The sequence below is a fragment of the Salmo salar genome, chromosome 24 (genome assembly GCF_965601325.2).
Source record: "Salmo salar chromosome 24, fSalSal1, whole genome shotgun sequence".
NCBI lineage: Eukaryota > Metazoa > Chordata > Actinopteri > Salmoniformes > Salmonidae > Salmo > Salmo salar.
The window spans coordinates 10,302,099-10,322,991 of record NC_138314.1 but is presented as its reverse complement, the minus strand read 5'-3'; the positions used below and the strand labels follow the sequence as shown (position 1 = coordinate 10,322,991).

At 41.3% G+C, this 20,893-nt stretch overlaps 1 protein-coding gene and 1 pseudogene across 1 annotated transcript; both read left to right on the top strand.

Annotated features, from left to right (window-relative positions):
* Nucleotides 1-1,358: 1,358 nt before the first annotated feature.
* Nucleotides 1,359-15,884, top strand: traf2a (Tnf receptor-associated factor 2a). Its single transcript, XM_014171015.3, has 10 exons — nt 1,359-1,581; nt 2,045-2,123; nt 4,858-4,956; nt 6,651-6,812; nt 6,930-7,004; nt 8,115-8,189; nt 8,349-8,855; nt 11,405-11,582; nt 11,774-11,922; nt 12,406-15,884. Exons 1-10 carry the CDS (start codon nt 1,394-1,396, stop codon nt 12,622-12,624), a joined length of 1,731 nt encoding a protein of 576 aa, XP_014026490.1. The 5' UTR covers nt 1,359-1,393; the 3' UTR covers nt 12,625-15,884.
* LOC106585143 (large ribosomal subunit protein uL2 pseudogene) lies at nt 5,075-5,914 on the top strand (annotated as a pseudogene).
* Nucleotides 15,885-20,893: the final 5,009 nt, after the last annotated feature.

Below are 20,893 nucleotides of genomic sequence, written 5' to 3'. Positions count from 1 at the left end.
CGGTCAGGGGTACTTGAATTGTGTACGTTGCCCATGTGTCGTCAATGGGCCGCGCAGTGCATTCTAGGCTATTTTGGGACAAGGAGCTCCTTCAAGGAATGAATGGGAGTCAATTGGGTGCCAACTCAAAAACACATTTAGCATGAATTACATTAACAAAAAGTACAACATTACGAATATTTTCCTAGATGTGAGATTAACTTGTTTTCTGGAATATCGTATAGCTTTGAAATCACGTACTTTTGAGGAAAATGGGCTGGTTTCTCGACTCACCCTGACTTTTAGACGGGATTGCATGACGACGTGGACGCGATTGGTCGACAGTCTGCCTGGCGGAGCTTCATACGTTGCTCCAGTCATTTCTGTTGGGATTCTTATCTACTCCTTTTCTAATATTTCTGGTGGTACTTGCTCCATCAAGCTACACGTAGTTAGATTTTTTTCTGGCTCACCCTGGCGGTTGCTATGGGTGAATACTGTACAAGGGGCAAATAGCTAGCTACTTTACTACACTTTTCATAGGCTTTTGATGGATTTCTTGTGACCACTGAATTTGACCAATATATTAAAGGGATAGTTCACCCAAAATACACAATTACATATTGGTTTCCTTACCGTGTATGCAGTCTATGTACAATATATTACACAAAGCCATGCTTTGGTTTAGTTTCCCTGGCACTGTTTCCAATTGGGGCACAAATCTCATTCAAGTCATGGTACCGATATTAGCAATTTTCGTGCATCATGTTCATATCTATAAGTGACTGTTGAGCTTCACAGTGAATTCTAGAAAATTGCAAATATCGGTACCATGACTTGAGTGGGATTTGTGCCATAAATGCTAAAACATTAGCATGGAAACAGTGCCAAAAGCATGGATTGCTGTCATATCTTGTCTATAGACAGGTTGCCTGACAATGTCACGAAAATGATGCACGAGCATCGCAAGGGTAGAAGTCCTAAAGATCAACAACATTTTCTGTTCGACAAGGGTGGATTTTTCTTTTTCCTAATCAATGATGATGGAAACAGTGTTTTTCGACTAATGATTAAAATCAGTTAAATTGTTAATTGCTGCATATTGCCTTTATATTTATGTTCAGTGTAGGTAAGTTAAATATTCTATAAGAATCAATGGCTACATATTCATTTAAAAGTTAAAAAAAATGATGTAGCAACTGCAGTAAAAACAAAGATGTTTCACACATTTTATCTAACTATGGCAAGCCATTCATGTCCATAACAGTGATTATATCTAAATGTAGAACACATGAATGTAGCAAAAACGTTGGAAGTTCGGCTTGAGTTCAGTCAATCAGCTGTTCCAGCCAAACATTGCTCTCCTGAAAGCGCCCCCAGCGGCAGCGTCATTCTCTTGCGTGTTCGGGGAGAAATGGCTGCACAAGAGCCATCACCACCATCTTCACTGGAAGGCAACAAACCAGGGTTCCCTAAGAAAATTTTGGCGAACAACCTCGAAGAAAAACACATGTGTAATTCTTGTTTGGAAATATTGAGAAGGCCTCTACAAGCCCAATGTGGCCATCGTTTTTGTTCATTCTGTTTCAACAAAATTGTTAGGTGAGTGTCGTGCTCAGACTGGGTGATGTTCCTCGTACAAACGCGAACATTAGCTAGCTCGTTAGCTAGTTACACTTGCCCATAGCATTCATGAACAAGCTAACTGTCAGTGTATGTCAACACGTTGCGAGGCTTGCCAGGTGTTTATAAACTCAGTTAATCTATGGTCAAGTATTGATCTAGGTACTGTCACCCTGTTGTATCCCCACAATGACCTTGTTCAAACACATCAATGGTTCTGCAAGTGCAAGCTAACTACCCAGTGGACGAGGATGGGGAGCATTGTTTAGAATTGTTAATGTTAACAGTCCGTAGGCAATCATCAGTGATTGGTTAGCTATAACGTTAGCTCTTGCAACTGGGTGTTAATTGAGATGAGGTAACAGTTAGCGAGCTAAATTAACTGTTTCTGTATGTAGAAGACTAGAGAAATGGCTGTGCTACATATTTTATGTCTTTCAAGTTCTGGACCACATAAATGCAGTGCTTGCATCAAAGAGGACTTGTTTGAGGACCCCACATCTATTCTTAAAGAAGGCGGTGTAAGTACTTGTGTAGTTGATTCAGATATTTGCACAGACTTACTGTACATAGCTAACGGTAGCTAATAGAATTTCAATGATTACCAGAGACTAAGTAGATTGTAACAGAGGCTATAGTCGTGCATTGATTTTGCAGTCTGTTACAGTATTTTTCCTACTGACTAGACATTTAATTACATACTGTAGCCCAGTGGTACTAGACAGGTTGGATCTCCGTCTAGCAGTTTAACATACACCTACCTCAGTGGAGGCCATTATTATTATTATTATTATGAGCCATCCTCCCCTCAGCAGCCTCCACTGACCTAAATTGCGAGTTATTATCTGACCCGTGCTATGCTTGTTTGGCAACACTTTTCCCACATCCGAGCCTATATCCGTAATCGGTAGACTGTTCAGATTAGGAACTCGTTGTTTACATCGCTGAGCATTGCCCAAGAAAAATGTAATCCAATGGTTAGATGCTACCTCCCCTCCTAATCATTTACATTTACATTTACATCATTTAGCAGACGCTCTTATCCAGAGCGACTAACAGTAGTGAATGCATACATTTCATACAATTTCATACATTTTTCATTTTTTTTTCTGTGCTGGCCCCCCGTGGGAATCGAACCCACAACCCTGGTGTTGCAAACACCATGCTCTACCAACTGAGCTACAGGGAAGGCTAATCAAAACTGAACATGAATGTCAATGTTTTCACGTACACGCTCCATTCTACTTGTCTGCTTCCTGTATTGCGAGGCTGATTAGCTAGGCAAACAGGTGTGAAACGACAGGTGTCTGCTCAAAACTGGGGCACAACATTTGGCAAGTTCGTTTTGTGTGGCCCGGTGCTCCTGGTGAGTGGAGATTTCACGTAAGGACCAATGGAATCGTCTAAAATGTGCGAACTCCGCCTACCCGGACAGAGTATGTGAGCGGAGCGTGAAGGCTGGAGTGTCGGCCTTCTAGCCCGCTCTAATTTCGCTCCAGTAGCACTCCCTTCACGAGCTCAGGGCATGCCCGGCCCAGCATGCATTTGTAGTCTACCTGTGAGCTGTTATAGCCCCTTGCCTTATCTACTGTCATGGAGGTCGCTAAATATTTTCATAAAGAAACTGATAAAACACACAGGTGCTAAATTAAGGTGACTTACAAAGATGAGGACCAAGAGCAAGAGAGGGCGTGCAGTGATGTAGTGTCCACAACTAAATAATTATTTTGGAATGTGAAAAGACACGTATCCCAAAAGCATGATGGTGTACCTACTATGTGCACATGCTAAAAGAAAGGAACGAATCAAATCAAAGTTTATTCGTCACGTGCACGTGCGTGTAGACCTTACAGTGAAATGCTTACTTACAATCTCTAACCAATAGTGCAAAAAGGTATAAGGTGAACAATAGGTAGGTAAAGAAATAAAACAACAGTAAAAAGACAGGCTATATACAGTAGCGAGGCTGTAAAAGTAGCGAGGCTACGTACAGACACCGGTTAGTCAGACTGATTTAGGTAGTATGTAGGGGTGGGTGGGACACAATGTAGGTGGGTAAATAACGTGTGTCATTGTAGAAAAGTATTTATAGGGAGAAAAAAAAAAAATATATATATATATCTCTTCATCTCTGCCCAGCCTGGCAAGAGTGGCCAAAAGGGTGTTTAGCATCCCCAGTGGCTTTGCAAGTGTGGAGAGGATATTCTCAGCTGCTGGCCTGCTCTCCAGGCACCATCGCATGAGCCTGAAGCCACAGACTTGCCAAACTCGTGTTTCTAAAAAATGAATTCTAAAAATGAAGTCAAAGGCACTAATAAGTAATTTTTCGCTAAATGTGTATTTAATTCTAAGTAAATCACAACCTAAATGCGCAATGTGTAGACTATAATGATTTAATACGACAATGTTTAAATGCCGAGGGCTCTATGTCCCTTCCAGCCTATTGTGTCGCACTCGAAAATGCTTCACAATGTTTTTCTTTGTAGGCTATAGCTTTGAAATAATAGAAATAATATAGCCTAAATAATTAATTTTCGTTCCTTCTTAGGTTCCCTGTCTGGCTCCTGACCTATTTAGTGTTTTTATATGATGTTTAATATGACATGTAGCCTATTTGAAATAATGTGCTCTTCTTACATTAATCTTTTCTTGTTTATTCAAATACGTTTCATTCAAGTCCATATGGTTTGGTTTCAATACTTCAAAACCAATTGGTAGGTCCAGGTAGTCACAAAAATAGGTGGGTGTTAGTTAAATTTAAATTTTAATGAATGGAGCGAATTTGGAGCTGCAGTTTTTTTCCCCTGTGAGTGCAGAGCGGTTTTTAGCTGCGCTGTTGGAAAGGACATACTCCATGAATGATGAGTAGGATTGCTCAACTCTGCTCATAGTCTCTTCACCCGGGGCACCGGGCCATGTTAAACGAACTCATCCATGGAATCCATGTTTGGTTTTTATTTGGAAGGGGGGGGGGGGGGTGGTAGCATCCAACAATTGGGCTTAATTCTTTCTTGGGCACTATTCAGCGACCCGAAGAACGACTTCCGAATCAGAACCCACTACGGATATAGGCTCGGACATGGGGCAAGTGTTGCCAAACAACAATAAGCTCAGGTTGGCAAATATCTCAGAAGTTTATAAGACTAAACTGGGCTATGCATACTGGTTTGGTGTTCTCATTTACACAGAAAACATGTATGTGTTGAATCTTTGTACTTTAATAATACAATAGTCTAACCTTCCCTTTCTCTCAAGGCTTTTCCTGACAATGCAGCGCGGAGAGAAGTGGAAGCATTGTCCGCTGTTTGTCCAAATGAAGGATGCACTTGGACGGGCAATATCAAGGAATATGAGGTATGGGATTGTTTTGTGTTTCTTTATACCAAATAATGTACATGTTAAAAACTTTTTCATAGTTGTAGGTTTTAAATATGCTGCTCCACTTTTAATTTAATGTCAAATTTGATGCAATCGCTCTTTCCGTCATCGGGGTTTAGTCGCAATGGGCCGTGTTATCAGGGGACAGAGGAAAGGTGCTGGCTCTGTGTTCAAAGCCCACGTGAAGCACAGAAAAGGTGCTGCTAAACTCCGACACATTGACTTTGTTGAACGTCATGATTACATCAAGGGAATTGTGAAGGATATCATCCACGACCCAGGCCGTGGTGCTCCCCTGGCCAAGGTGGCTTTCCGTGACCCCTACCGATTCAAGAAGAGGACGGAGCTGTTTATTGCTCCAGAGGGCATCCACACCGGACAGTTCAACTACTGTGGCAAGAAAGCTCAGCTGAACATCGGTAATGTCTTGCCCGTGGGCACCATGCCTAAGGGAACCATCATCTGCTGTCTGGAGGAGAAGCCTGGCGACAGGGGCAAGCTGGCCAGGGCGTCTGGGAACTACGCCACGGTCATCTCCCACAACCCAGAGACCAAGAAGTCCAGGGTCAAGCTGCCCTCTGGCTCCAAGAAGGTCATTGCTTCCGCAAGCAGAGCCGTTGTTGGTGTGGTTGCTGGAGGTGGACGTATTGACAAGCCCATCCTGAAGTCCGGTCGTGCCTACCACAAGTACAAGGCCAAGAGGAACTCATGGCCACGTGTCTGTGGTGTGGCCATAAACCCTGTTGAGCATCCCTTCGGTGGTGGTAACCACCAGCATATTGGAAAACCCTCAACTATCAGGAGGGACGCACCTGCTGGTCGCAAGGTCGGTCTCATTGCTGCCAGTCTTACAGGCAGACTGCGTGGAACAAAGACCGTCTCAGAGAAGGAGAACTAGCTGTCTTGACAATAAAATATGTTCCAAGGAAAAGAATATATATAAAAACAATTGATGCAATCAATAAACACTTTTCCATCCATAGTTGTGAGTGATGTCATACCAAAAAAATCATGACAGCTGTGATGGAAACAGGAAGTTTTGGTACAATTTTATAAATGCCGACAGATAATTTGTTCTTTCGACATGGTGGGATCTTTTTGTATCGGTAAAGCAAATTATGTGAGACGTGGTGGTGGAAACGCCTTTATGTGCAAACATTGATACAATAACCATCAAATCGAAGTAAACTTGGACTCACGCGATGATATGGTGTGTGGTTCTCCCTTGGGCTGTGGCGGTCATGACATTTTGTCAGCCGGTGATTGTCCAGCAAATAACTGCCGGTCTCACGGTAATTAACCATTAATAAACATAAACACATTTAGCATCTCCTGCCTTCCACACACAGCCTACAAGCCACATATGCAGACCTTTGGAAGATCTATGTTTGATGGAAACACACCACGGGTGGGAAAAGTAGCGTATTATCTTCATGCGGATTTCAGAATATTTACATAAATCTGTTGCTGATTGGATGGAACCTAGCTATTGTCATTTGTATTTTTTTGCAACTCTCAAATAGCACTGATGATTAAAAAAAAAATCCAGTTTCAATTACAGATGAACAAGTATGGAAAAAATTGCTAAGTCTACTACATGAATGTTCTTAACAGATTACTAGACCTACAGTATATTCATTTGTTTTGAAGTGTTGTTGTGTGTTTTCCAGGTGAACCACGAGGGAAAGTGTGACTTCATGATCATTCTCTGTCCCTCCTGTAAAGAACTCATGAGAACCAATGAGCTGGAGCGCCACAACGAACGAGAATGTCCTGAGAGGACTCTAAACTGCAAATACTGCAAAGAACCTTTCCATTTCAAGAACATCAAGGTAAATCACCATACTTGTCTGCATTTTGTTTCATTATCGAACTCAGATGTAGAACATGTACTGTTTTGTTATTGGCTGTAGCCTATATGAAAATACATTAACAGTTTTGTTTTCTAGGCTCACGATGAGATCTGTCCAAAGTACCCTATGATTTGTGAAGGCTGCGCAAAGAAAAAGATTCCCAGAGAAAAGGCAAGGATGGACACATTGTTTACTGATTGATTAACCAATTAATAATGTTACAGTGCAATCGAAGTTTTCAGACCCATTGACTTTTTCTAAATTTTGTTACGTTACAGCCATATACTAAAAAGGATTAAATAAACTATTTTCCTAGTCAATCTACACACAATACCCCATAATGACAAAGCAAAAACAGGTTTTTAGACATTTTTGCAAATGTATTAAAATAGAAATACCTTATTTACATAAGTATTCAGACCCTTTGCAGTGAGCTCAGGTGCATCCTGTTTTCATTGATCATCCTTGAGATGTTTCTACAAATTGATTGGAGTCCACTTGTGATAAATTCAATTAATTGGACATGATTTGGAAAGACACACACCTGTCTGTATAAGGTCCCATAGTTGACAGTGCATGTCAGAGCAAAAGCCAAGCCATGAAATCGAAAGAATTGTCCGTAGAGCTCCGAGACAGGAATGTGTCGAGGCACAGATCTGGGGAAGAGTACCAAAAAATGTCTGCAGCATTGAAGGTCCCCAAGAACACAGTGGCCTCCATCATTCTTAAATGGAAGAAATTTGTAACCACCAAGACTCTTCCTAGAGCTGGTCGCCCGGCCAAACTGAGCAATAGGGGGAGAAGGGCCATGGTCAGGGAGGTGACCAAGAACCCGATGGTCACTCTGACAGAGCTGCAGAGTTCCTCTGTGGAGATGGGAGAACCTTCCAGAAGGACAACCATCTCTGCAGCACTCCACCAATTAAGCTTTTATGGTAGAGTGGCCAGACGGAAGCCACTCCTCAGTAAAAGGCACATGACAGCCCGCTTGGAGTTTGCCAGAAGGCACCTAAAGACTCTCAGACCATGAGAAACAAGATTCTCTAGTCTGAATCCAAAATTTGCTAACATTTCCAAAAACCGTTTTTTGCTTTATCATTATGAGGTATAATGTGTAGATTGATGAGGAAATAAACTAAATTAAGCCATTTTAGAATAAGGCTGTAACGTATCAAAATGTAGAAAAAGTCAAGGGGTCTGAATACTTATGAAAGGTACTGAATATTTTTGCAGTAAAAGTGCTTGGATGTTGCTTGATATAAGTTTGTTCTTTCCCTGCAGTATGTGGACCACATCAAGTTCTGCAGTAAATTCAGAGCACCTTGCAGATTTCACGTTGTTGGCTGTGATATGTCTGTAAGTGGACTTTATTTTATCATTACTATATGGATGCCACCTGTAAGTTTACTGGGTGAAATTGGAGTGGATTTCTTAAGATTACCAGTTTTTGTGAATGTGTTGGCCTTAACCCTACTGTGTATGTGTGTGTGTTTGTATGCAACAACTTTGCCCAAGGTGGAGAAGGAGAAGACCCATGACCATGAGCGTGCATGTTCCTACGAACACTTAAATCTACTCTTGCATTTCATCATGGGCATCAAGGTGAGCCTGGAGAGCTTGCAGCCCCAGAGCCTGGAGCTCGCAGGTCACAAGATCCACGAGCTGCACCGGGCCTTGAGAGAGCTGGAGCTGAAGCTGGGACAGCTGACTCTGGGTGGGGGAGCCCCCGTGCAGGGAGCCTGTGCCCCTACCCTCCCTACCCTGGCCCTCCCCGCCCTGGCCACCTCCTTCACCCCCCTGCCCAGCGCGGTGGGCGCCGCCCTGGAGCTGCAGCTCCACAGTGAGAAGACCAAGGTGGCAGAGCTGAGCCGGCGTTGCCAGGAACTGGAGCTGAAAGTGGGCACCTTCGAGAACATTGTCTGCGTCCTCAACCGAGAGATGGAGCGCTCCTCCACCACCATCGAGGCCTACAACCGCCAGCATCGCCTGGACCAGGACAAGGTGGAGATCCTCAATAACAAGGTAAGGAGGAAGACATCCCCAGTCCCCACTCTGCTTCTATCGACACCAGTCAACTTGCCTCTCTTGTGGCCTGGCTGGTCTAGTGCTAATGCCGCAGCCATTGGAACACATGTCTAAGGTGTCGTCTTTGGTCTGAAAATCCCTTGAAAAATAAACTTGCCTCTTAGTTTTTGACACTTGACTTTTGTGCATCCCATCCATTATTAATGTAACTGACATGAACAATCAGAGATGTACTACATCCTTGTGGTACAAAAAAAAAAAGGATTGGGTGGACTATATATATATATATATATATATATATATATATATATATATATACATTTTACATTTAAGTCATTTAGACTTAAATGTAAAATGTAAATGTATATATATATATATATAGTCCACCCAATCCTTTTTTTTTTTTGTACCACAAGGACGTAGTACATCTCTGATTGTTCATGTCAGTTACATTAATAATGGATGGGATGCACAAAAGTCAAGTGTATATTTATATTTGAACCTTTATTTAACTAGGCAGGTCAGTTAAGAACACGTTTGTATTTTCAATGACGGTCTAGGAACAGTGGGTTAACTGCCTTGTTCAGGGGCAGAACAACAGATTTTTACCTTGTCAGCTCGGGGATTCGATCTTGCAACCTTTCGGTTACATTAACATTTACATTTTAGTCATTTAGCAGACGCTCTTATCCAGAGCGACTTATAGTAGTGATTGCATACATTTCATTTAATTACATGCATTTTATTTTGTACTGGCCCCCCGTGGGAATCGAACCCACAACCCTGGCGTTGCAAACACCATGCTCAAACACCATGCTCTAACAACTGAGCCACAGGAAAGCCTTAGGCCTCACCCCTTCCTTATTAGTCCAGCGCTCTAACCACTAGGCTACCTGATGCTCCCTATAAGGAGGTTTGTAATGGCTGGTTCAGAGTTCAGAATGCCTCCATGGCGCAGCTATCAGAATGCAGATTAAATAAGGTGACGGAGCAGGGATCCAAATACTGTGTTTTTATTGCACACAGACACAGGAGCACGTGAGGAAGGGTTGCAGGATAAGGCATTATTGTGGTTTACTAGGGAAATACAAGAGGGAGATACAAACACTTGTTAAAAGGAAAACAAACTGAAGTGCATCTTACTAACAAATTGTGGATATTGGAAATTGGCAGCAGCATATAAACTATTATCAAACTAAAAGGATCTTAATATTAACATTTATACATTAGTAAGGAAGACTAGAGGGAAAAACCTACTGCTTGAGTAGTCAAGGGGTGCTAATGAGTCAAGGGGTGTTAATGAGTCAAGGGGTGCTAATGAGTCAAGGGGTGCTAATGAGCAGAGTGGGAATGGGTGAGTTGAGTGTCAAGGAAGGGGTGAGGCCTAAGGTTAGGGCTGAAGACATGAGCCTTCAAAACAGGTATAGAATTGTTTCTATTATTATTATTATTATAATTATTATTATAATAATGATATGATTTTTTTCCCCCCAATTTCAATCTTGTCTCATCGCTGCAACTCCCCAACGGGCTCGGGAGGCGAAGGTCGAGTCATGCGTCCTCCGAAACATGACCCGCCAAACCGCACTTCTTAACACCCGCCCACTTAACCCTGAAGCCAGCTGCACCAATGTGTCCGAGGAAACACCCGGCCCGCCACAAGGAGTCACTAGAGCGCGATGAGCCAAGTAAAGGCCCCTCGGCCAAACCCTCCCGATCATGGGACTCCCGATCACAGCCGGTTGTGATACAGACCGGGATCGAACCCGGTCTGTAGTGACGCCTCTAGCACTGTGATGCAGTGCCTTAGACCGCTGCACCACTCGGGAGGCCCCAGAATATATTTAAGACAATAGCTAGGTTTCCATCCAATTGCTGACATATTTCTATGCAAATATTCAAAAATCTGCACCAGAGATGTGTTTCTATCAAATTGACTTATTGTTGATAAAAGGCTGTGCGTGATAATGTAGTTCACATAAAAATAACTTTTGCGGTTAAATTGCCATGTACCGAAGAAAAAAGTACAAGTTAAATGGGTTTCCAGTGCATTTTTCACATATACAGTGCGGGTATAGCCTACATGATGAGATTATTATGGGCAAAAGAGCAAGATTCTTTTTATTTGACAAACGGCAGCTAAGCATCGATAATCATGTCACCAGAAGAAGACCCTTGATATTTATTGAAAGGAGCGTCAAGCTCATCACTTTGCACTTTGACACCCTGGGAAGTTCATCATAACTTATTTTATCTGTAGCCTTCGTAGTGGGAAGACCACGCAACATGTCATCGCGTGACTCCAAGTTTACTTCAAAATGTTTTTTCTATAAATATTTGCGCATAAAAACGTTCCCACTGTCATTTCTCGCCTAATTTTACTGACACAAAAAAATCCCACTTTGTCTAGTTGACATTTGTAAAGTTCACTGACAAATTATCTGTTTCCATCAGGCCTGTCGTGAAATGTTTCATCCGCCATGTACTTTACTCGCATGAAAATGTCGGATGGATACCTGGTTAATTCCTGTCTTTTGTTGCTGCAGGTGCGTCAGCTGGAGAGAACTGTGGGCCTGAGAGACCTGTCCATTGTGGAGATGGAGGGGAATATTCGGGAAATGTCTGCAGCTACGTTTGATGGTATCTTTGTCTGGAAAATCTCAGATTTCACAAAGAAAAGACAGGACGCTGTTGCTGGCAGAGCCCCAGCTATGTTCTCCCCAGGTAATGTGTTTTTGTTTTTAATCTACCACTTTTATAATTCAAACATCAAGGTAATCCACTCTATGGTACAATGTGCCTAATGTCCAATCATGCATTCCGTATTACTATATTTTATAATTGTTCATTCATGTTTGGAAAATGGTCTGGTTCTGACGAGGCTTACTTCCTAACCATATTTATTCATTTTGTAGCATTTTTCACCAGCAAATATGGCTACAAGATGTGCCTACGGATTTATCTGAATGGGGACGGGACGGGACGGGCCAGTCACTTGTCTCTGTTCTTCGTGGTGATGAGGGGACACAGTGACGCCCTCCTCAAGTGGCCCTTCAACCAGAAGGTAAAACTCACTCCTATAACATATGTTATATATCCTACCTGCAATATATACTGCACGTTAAACACTCATTACCCTTTTGAACAATATTTCACTCATGATATATTAAATGCGTTGCTGCTTGTACCTTCTTTGTTTGGTGTGTGTGTGTGTGATACTGTGAGAAGCAGCATGTTAATGTCAGTGTTATCTACTGTACCTGTATCATAATGACAAAGGTCATTATGTATTTCAAGGGCAGCAACATCACTAGTAGCTTTCTGCCCTTCTGCTAGGTCTATTCTTGGTATTTGTCTTGCATGATAAATGTAAGTAGATAAATGTTTTATTTTGTACATTTTCATCAGTTCCTTGCTACTTGTGTATATTTGTAAAGCCAAATAAACAATTCTTCATCACAGAGCATGAACGTTGTCATTGAGGCTCGATGTACAGTACAGTAGGCCTTGCCTAGATGTTGCGATCTGCCAATCCTCTTGTGTTCAGGTGACCCTGATGCTGCTGGATCAGAATAACCGAGAGCACATCATCGATGCCTTCCGTCCCGACATCTCTTCCTCCTCCTTCCAGAGGCCCGTCAGTGACATGAACATCGCCAGCGGCTGCCCACTCTTCTGCCCTCTTCCCAAACTGGACACCAAAAACTCCTACATACGAGATGATACTATATTCATCAAGGCTATAGTTGACCTCACTGGCCTCTAGGTGAAAAGTGTGCCCACTGCCCAGGCTCTCTCCCTTGGTTACTCATGTAATCCACTTGTAGGGGTTTGCCATGCCATCTAGGGGCCTTGCTGTGCTGTTTTATGTCTCAAATGGCACCCTATTCCCTATGTCGTGCACTACTTTTGATGCATTATGATGCATTATTTTTCGTGCATTATGGGCCCTTGTCCAAAGTAGTACACTACATGGGGAATCGGGTGCCATTTGGAACACGTCCGAGATCTTCGGTTAGTATGTGGTTTCTTGGCTGGTTGAAGAGTCCACCCTTCACAGCACAGTGTTGTGCTAGCCATCATTTAGCGTGACGCCATTGTTACCAAGCAACCAATATCACAATCACATTTTGCGATGTAGTTCTTGTTAAATAGAAAGTGTTGTTTGAGATTTCCCTTCAGTTAGTGGGATAGCCGTTTGCTGTTATTGTACTGATACTACTATGCTACCGCTAACGCTTAAACCATGGACCTCTGGCACTTTAGCTTTGTTGGATGAAAACAGAAACAGCAATGGTCATGTCATTCTGTTAGCGCTAGGCGCTTGTGTAACTGCATTTGATGCTAGATATTTGGTAAACCACTCATTTCGAGCAACTTTTGCATAGACAGACGTGGAGTTCCAACAACTACAGTTGATGCCCATTATCTTACCTTTTTAAATGGTCAGCTTGGCACATACTTTGCAGTGCATTTAAGAGTAGGAATTTGAAGTCATCTGACATTTGTGTCAAGCGTTGTGTGCCTCTAATCTCAAGTCCTGTGTTTGTAGTGGTGGCAATTTCATGAATTCCAGGTGCAGTATTTGGATTTTGAATCAGTCGTCTGCGCACATTTTATTTTCTCTTTTTGAACTGAGTTGCTATATTTGTTTGCATGTTGGATCTGTGGAAGATACACTGTAGTTTGCAACGGGGTAGTTCACTAAACCTGAATCGCAGCGACCGAGAAGTTGCCATCAGCCTGGTGTTATAGCTTGACGTGGGAAGGACTTTTATTGTGAAGAGATCAAGGATTGTTTACAAATCACTAAACAGGGTCTTAGAAATCGAATTCTATTCAAGGGTAAATGTTTATTAAATTAGTGTTTTCTTCACAGCTTTGAGCTGTTCATTGATTCCAGATAGAATCTGTGAGCTAGCTTTTACTATAAGAAGTGCCTGCGTCCGTCATAAGTTCATTCTGATCAATGAGCCATTGAACTGTTGATGTGCTCTCCTGTGAAACTGATGGATCCAAAAACGTTTCAGTTGTGTGAAAAAGAGCAGTTATATATCCTTATAAAAAAAACCTTTACTGCCGTATTTTGATATGTTCATATGTCCGGTGAAATAATTGTTTGATTTTACTACACCACACAGGCCTAAATATTGCACACTGATGAATTCATGTCATTATACATGGGAGACGGTCTATTTGGGATCCTTCAGTTGAATAGGGGAGTCTTAGATAACTAACAATTGGCTTTACATCTAAACGCAAATTAACCCAGGATGTTTTCAAGCCTGTCTCGACACATATTGAAACCTCTCTGTGCATGAGGTGTTTCAATAAAGATACACGTAATATTAAATATTGGTTTACTTTCAAGACCAACATTTTATTTGTAATTGTTCTTAATATATGATTATGAGTGTTCTATTGCTAATTTACGTCACGTACGCAAATCGGCAAATGCTGTTAAATTACAGGTTTTGCTATTGATGTATGCAGAGAGTGAAATATAGTTACATATACTCTCCTCCGTATTTATCTGGACATTGAAGAAATAAATGGTAAATGTCAGCCTATACGCCAGCATTTTGGATGTGAGATCAAATGTTTCCTATGAGATGACAGTACAGAATGTCACCTTTTTATTTGAGGGTATATTTATCCATATCTGTTTTACCATTTAGAAATGAAAGAACTTTATGTATCTAGTCTCCATTCAGTTCCTATTGGGCAAAACATAATCCCAAACACAACAAAAACAAACTGTAAATGCATCCAACAAGATTGTAGAGTCACAAGCTTGATGTAGTCATTTCGTGCTAGGAATATTGGACCAAATATAAAACTTTTGACTACTTTAATACACTATATGTGGATTTGTCCAAATACTTATGAATTAATACTGGGACTAGACACATAAAGTGCTTTCATTTCTAAACAGTAAAACAGATATGTATAAAAATACCCCCCCAAAAAGTGACATTCTATAGTGTCACCTCATGAAACATTTGATCTCAAATCCAAAATGCTGGGGTATCGTGCAACATTTGCAAATGTTTGCTTCACTGTCCAAATACATACGGAAGGGAGTTTATCTATAGAATATATATATATATATATATGTATATATGTGTATATATATGAGAGATTTTATTTATTGATAACATATTATACTGTATGTTGAGATGGTTTAAAAGCATGTCTGGGCTCATTTGAATTGATTTAGGCAAATCAATAAAATAAATATCAGTGGGAACTTTAAATTGATTTCCTCAACATTTTGAGGGCAAAGACATGTTCAATTGCAGTTTACACGCCTTCAGTAATCCGTTTGAGAAATTGTCTGTGGTATTGTTTGTACGTGCATAAATAATATACTATTTATTTTATCTAGCCTAACATATACATGCTGCTAGAATATATACAATTATTCTCATACTAGTCTACGCTGAAGCATATTACATCCATATCTTTGCATTTATGTGCCAAGTATTGCTAATTGATATGGTATCTATTTTTGTATGTCTTGCAAAAGTAACTTTGTGTTGTAACATTAATTTGATCGTCTTGGTTAATAACGTTTTCAGTTCTCTCCCCCTCCATAGACTTTCAGAGGTGCCATCTGATGATCATACTGATCTGCACATGATGTATGAGGTAATTACCTTTAGAAATAGAATCACTAGAACAGGCCTGCAGGAACCTCAGACCATGGCATGTTCACTGGTAAATTCATGGGTACACTCCAAATGGCATACCTTGTATTCTATTTCTACGGGGACAATGCTCACCACTCTTTTTGTTTCTGTCCATCCAAATGTGTTGAATGCTCTGTTTTTGCTTGTTTCATCTTGATCAGTCTGTTGCTTTAGCAAGGTTTTGCATGAGTCCTTGCCTGTTAAGGGAAAACATCAAACGTACTGTATCGTCATAGGAAATACCCTCTATGGTTACATTGCAAGACGTTGTTCGTTAGATGCTGTTATTCTTTAGTCGTATATAAAAAAAAAACGTGTTTCTCTACCTGGACTACTTTTTGTTATTGTCTTTTCTCCTTGTTTTTCTTTTCCTGATGTTTCCCAATATTTCCAAACTACTGACTGAAGGTCAAATCAAAGATAATTAGTCCTATGTTTTAATGTTTTAAAATGTGATAGTCAGTTAGTTTCCAGAACTAATTTCACCACATGGGGGCACACTATACTAGCGGTTGAAAAAGTAATGTACGGTAAGGAAAAGAACAATTGTGTTACATCAGAGACCTGACAAGTTTTATTGAGAAGAAAACGGAAAGAAATGGGATTGGAAATTGATAAACAAATCTGATTCTATTCATATAAAATGGCATTGCCAAATGAAAGAACACGGGTCTTATAATAAACATTCTGGCTAATTTAACGGATGAAAATGCAGGGGTACTAGAAAGTTTTCCTTTTATATGATCAGTTTGCCCCTTACATGACACTCTCTGCTCTACCCTCCTGCCCCCCCTCTTCTCTCATGTCACACTCGCGCGTAGCCTTTAAGGTATGACAGAAAGGACATGTAGAATGGTGCTGCAGAGGTCACCCTCTGTGCTGATGTTTTTCCCAGAGCTCAGTCTTACCTCGGAGACCCTGTGGTTTAGGTCTGTGTGGCGTGTCTCCCCATCTTCCTGACAAAATTATGTCTGTGAGAGTGTCTGATCTCTGTTGGATAGTAGAGGTTCTGTCAAAGCCTCTTTCTTTTCATGTTCCACAAACAATGGCCCCCCGTGTATAGAGAGCCCATCCAAGATGGCACCAGATTATTCTACATCTGCTGGCTCCTTATTGCTCAGAAGAGCTGACAGTGGTTCTCATTGAATGTCTCCCAACATCTGATAAAGATTTACCTTAGTAGTCCTGATAGAGGTATAGTCTACAATTTAAGATATGCGGCTGTAACTTGACATTTGCAGTAGCAAGAAGATATAAATGTCATTCATGTATTAAGGAGTTGTTAAAGGTTTTATACTACTGTAGCCTTTGAATGGATTGGCTAATATGTTAGCGAACAAATCAAGGAACTTGGCAGTAAATAGTTAGAGCTAGTAAGCAAAGTAAGCATCCAGGTGTGTTCCGCCAGTTGTCTTGTCATGAGTACGGCAGTATGGGTTTGATACCCATGGGAGACCAGTACGAAAAATGTATGCACTCACTACTGCTCTGGATAAGAGCGTCTGCTAAATGACGACTAAAATGTAGTGCTAGTGTTAATGTTTTACTTAAACAATTAATTGTTGTAAAACAACTTTTGAATCCCTTGAACATGTGCATATGTAAAGCTACGCATATACTATAGCACTATTCAATTTTTTTTTTTTTTTAAACGTACATACAATGCACCCCAAATGTCACCCTATCCCCTACACGGTGCACTACTTTTGATCAGAGCTCTATGGGCCTAGTAGAAAGTAGTATATAGGGGATAGGATGCATTGTATGTACAACTTTTTTTAAATAGTGCTATAGTATATGCGTAGCTTTACACACAGACACCAACATATTTATTCATTTCTCTAGAGAGGGTTCAAGGTGATTTTTCTTTTGAATGCGGAGGTTCAAAGATGCTGTCCACTTTGAGTAAACTATGCACCGCAGGGATTAGAGGAAATGACCAATGACAAGTCCTCTGGAGGAAGGGTGAGGGTAGGTTAAGGATGCGCAAACATTACCTAACATCATCTTTATGAATGAGCCCATGGTTGTTCTAACAAGCACATCATTGTAAAGGTAGCCTGTATACCTAGCTTCTGGTTTAAATATTGAACCTCAAAAGAGTTCAAAATACAAGTTGGGAAGTGCATGAAGAGGTTTTCTCCTGTTTGGAATCCATTAAAATAATCAATTTAAAGTTATGCATCAGTGGTTAGTTATGTGTTCTTCTAGAAATCATTTTCTATTTTGCTGTTGGTCCTAAACAGAGTAGCCTATTGCCGCATTCAGGTCATGTCAGAAACACGGGACGTTAGAGAACATTCTGCTGCAAATATATGCAATTTGCGGTGGGGCGGAGAGTAGATTTAGCAATTTTATAACTCATTTCATGCGATTCTACTCATGTTGCCATGGGCAAGCTTTTTTATATCAGTTTTACAGCAAGTTTCCTGCAATTCTACACATTTTGCCATAGGTTGGACATATTGTTTCAGTTTTTTATATGATATCTGACAGAGTGATTAACAAAATCAATGTGGACCGAGGTCAGAAATTGACCATGATTACTACAAGTTTAGATAGCTTGCCTCGACTAACATACAATCTACTTTTTTTTTTTTTTTTTTACTGACATGGGTTAATTGAGTGACTGACCTAACGAGAGAAACCGCTGATGCAGTTATATATTTCGAAATGACATCTTGTATATTCTTTAACTCAACAATAAGTTGAGACCCCAGCGGACATTTCTGAGTTTCCGGCATGACGTGAATATATATGAAGACATTGTAATCTATTTAATATAATAATGTGCATTCTGAGTCTTTTCGGTCAGCCAGATGTTTTAGCTCGATTCACTGAAAAGAGACGTTCATTTGACTCCCAAACGGCTCTTTTGTTCAGTGGTGCTTAAAAATGTATGAGAAATCAAATATTTCTAATGTAACGCCTAAAGGGTTGCCTACCATTATGTCAGATTGTGACATGTGAGTTCAAATATAAAAAATTCGGACGAAATTAAATTGTGTGCAAAAAAAGACTTTGAATGAGGCTTTCTCCTCACTAACTATGTTTTTATAACTTATCTGCAGAATGTCGTTGTCTGGAGCTCAGAAAAGTAGCAGTAACTGTCTGCAAATCAGAGGCAGCCAAATGAACGTATCTTTCACAGACGCAATTTGATTCCTGACGTTCACCAAAAAGAGCCGTTCGTTCTGGTCCGACCACTATTATATAAAGTTATCGGCAAGCAGCGAGCACTATAAATGGTAGTTAAGGTATAATTTAGGGATTAACTGAAGAAATACACTAAGGGAATTCATCTACGTGCCCAGTGTAGTTAAGCAAAAGAGAGTGGGGGTGGATTTGGACACACACAGACAGATGCTTAACTGTAAATCCTGAGAGTCATCTGAGGGAGAAAAGATACTTCAATATCCTTATTTTAAATTTACCTTGAAGGTCAATTGGGAATGTTATTACCTAAAGCTATAACATGAGATGGCAAGTGTATGCCCATAAACAATAGTGTGAATTAAGAATAAGTGGGACAATTCTGCCTCTTTCGACATCTAACATATTAGCCCAACACATGATACATTTCTGAAATCCTCAAGAAGTTTCCTAACGCAGGTTAGATAAACTGTGACACCCTTATTATAGTCCTAATTGTACCTCAATGACAATTCAATGTTGTGTCATTAGGAAACATCTGAGGATTTCAGAAATGTATGGGCTAATAGCGAAGAGGCGACTCTCAGATTGGCCAATAAAAAGAAAAGATTAAGTGGGCAAAAGAACACAGACACTGGACAGAGGAACTCTGCCTAGAAGGCCAACATCCCAGAGTCCCCTCTTCACTGTTGACGCTGAGACTTGTGTTTTGCGGGCACTATTTCATGAAGCTGCCAGTTGAGGACTTGTGAGGGGTCTGTTTCTCAAACTAGACACTCTAATGTACTTCAAATGAAAGTTTATTTGTCACGTGCACTGAATACAACAGGTATAGACCTTACAGTGAAATGCTTACTTACAGGCTCTAACCAATAGTGCAAAAGAGGTATTAGGTGAACAATAGGTAGGTAAAGAAATAAAACAACAGTAAGACAGGCTATATACAGTAGCGAGGCTATGAAAGTAGCGAGGCTACATACAGACACCGGTTAGTCAGGCTGATTTGAGATAGTATGTACATGTAGATATGGTTAAAGTGACTATGCATATATGATGAACAGAGAGTAGCAGTAGCGTAAAAGAGGGGTTGGCAGGTGGCGGGACAATGCAGATAGCCCGGTTAGCCAATGTGCGGGAGCGCTGGTTGGTCGGCCCAATTGAGGTAGTATGTACATGAATGTATAGTTAAAGTGACTATGCATATTTGATAAACAGAGAGTAGCAGCAGTGTAAAAAAGAGGGGTTGGGGGGCACACAATGCAAATAGTCCGGGTAGCCATTTGATTACCTGTTCAGGAGTCTTATGGCTTGGGGGTAAAAACTGTTGAGAAGCCTTTTTGTCCTAGACACTCCGGTACCGCTTGCCATGTGGTAGTAGAGAGAACAGTCTATGACTGGGGTGGCTGGGGTCTTTTGACAATTTTTAAGGCCTTCCTCTGACACCGCCTGGTGTAGAGGTCCTGAATGGCAGGCAGCTTAGCCCCAGTGATGTACTGGGCCGTACGCACTACCCTCTGTAGTGCCTTGCGGTCAGAGGCCGAGCAATTGCCGTACCAGGCAGTGATGCAACCAGTCAGGATGCTCTCGATGTTGCAGCTGTAGAACCTTTTGAGGATCTCAGGACCCATGCCAAATCTTTTTCGTTTCCTGAGGGGGAATAGGCTTTGTCGTGCCCTCTTCACGACTGTCTTGGTGTATTTGGACCATTCTAGATTGTTGTTGATGTGGACACCAAGGAACTTGAAGCTCTCAACCTGCTCCACTACAGCTCTGTCGATGAGAATGGGGGCGTGCTCGGTCCTCCTTTTCCTGTAGTCAACAATAATCTCCTTAGTCTTGGTTACGTTGAGGGATAGGTTGTTATTCTGGCACAACCCGGCCAGGTCTCTGACCTCCCTATAGGCTGTCTCGTCGTTGTCGGTGATCAGGCCTACCACTGTTGTGTCATCTGCAAACTTAATGATGGTGTTGGAGTCATGCCTGGCCATGCAGTCGCGGGTGAACAGGGAGTACAGGAGGGGAGCACCCCTGGGGAGCCCCAGTGTTGAGGATCAGTATGGCAGATGTGTTGCTACCTACCCTCACCACCTGGGGGCGGCCCGTCAGGAAGTCCAGGATCCAGTTGCAGAGGGAAGTGTTTAGTCCCAGGATCCTTAGCTTAGTGATGAGCTTTGAGGGTACTATGGTGTT

Coding starts and splice junctions, on each gene's coding strand:
- traf2a (XM_014171015.3), top strand. CDS start 1,394: ATGGCTGCACAAGAGCCATCACCACCATCTTCACTGGAAGGCAACAAA. Junction 4,957..6,650: donor GCAATATCAAGGAATATGAG/GTATGGGATTGT, acceptor TGTGTTTTCCAG/GTGAACCACGAGGGAAAGTG. Junction 7,005..8,114: donor AAAAGATTCCCAGAGAAAAG/GCAAGGATGGAC, acceptor CTTTCCCTGCAG/TATGTGGACCACATCAAGTT.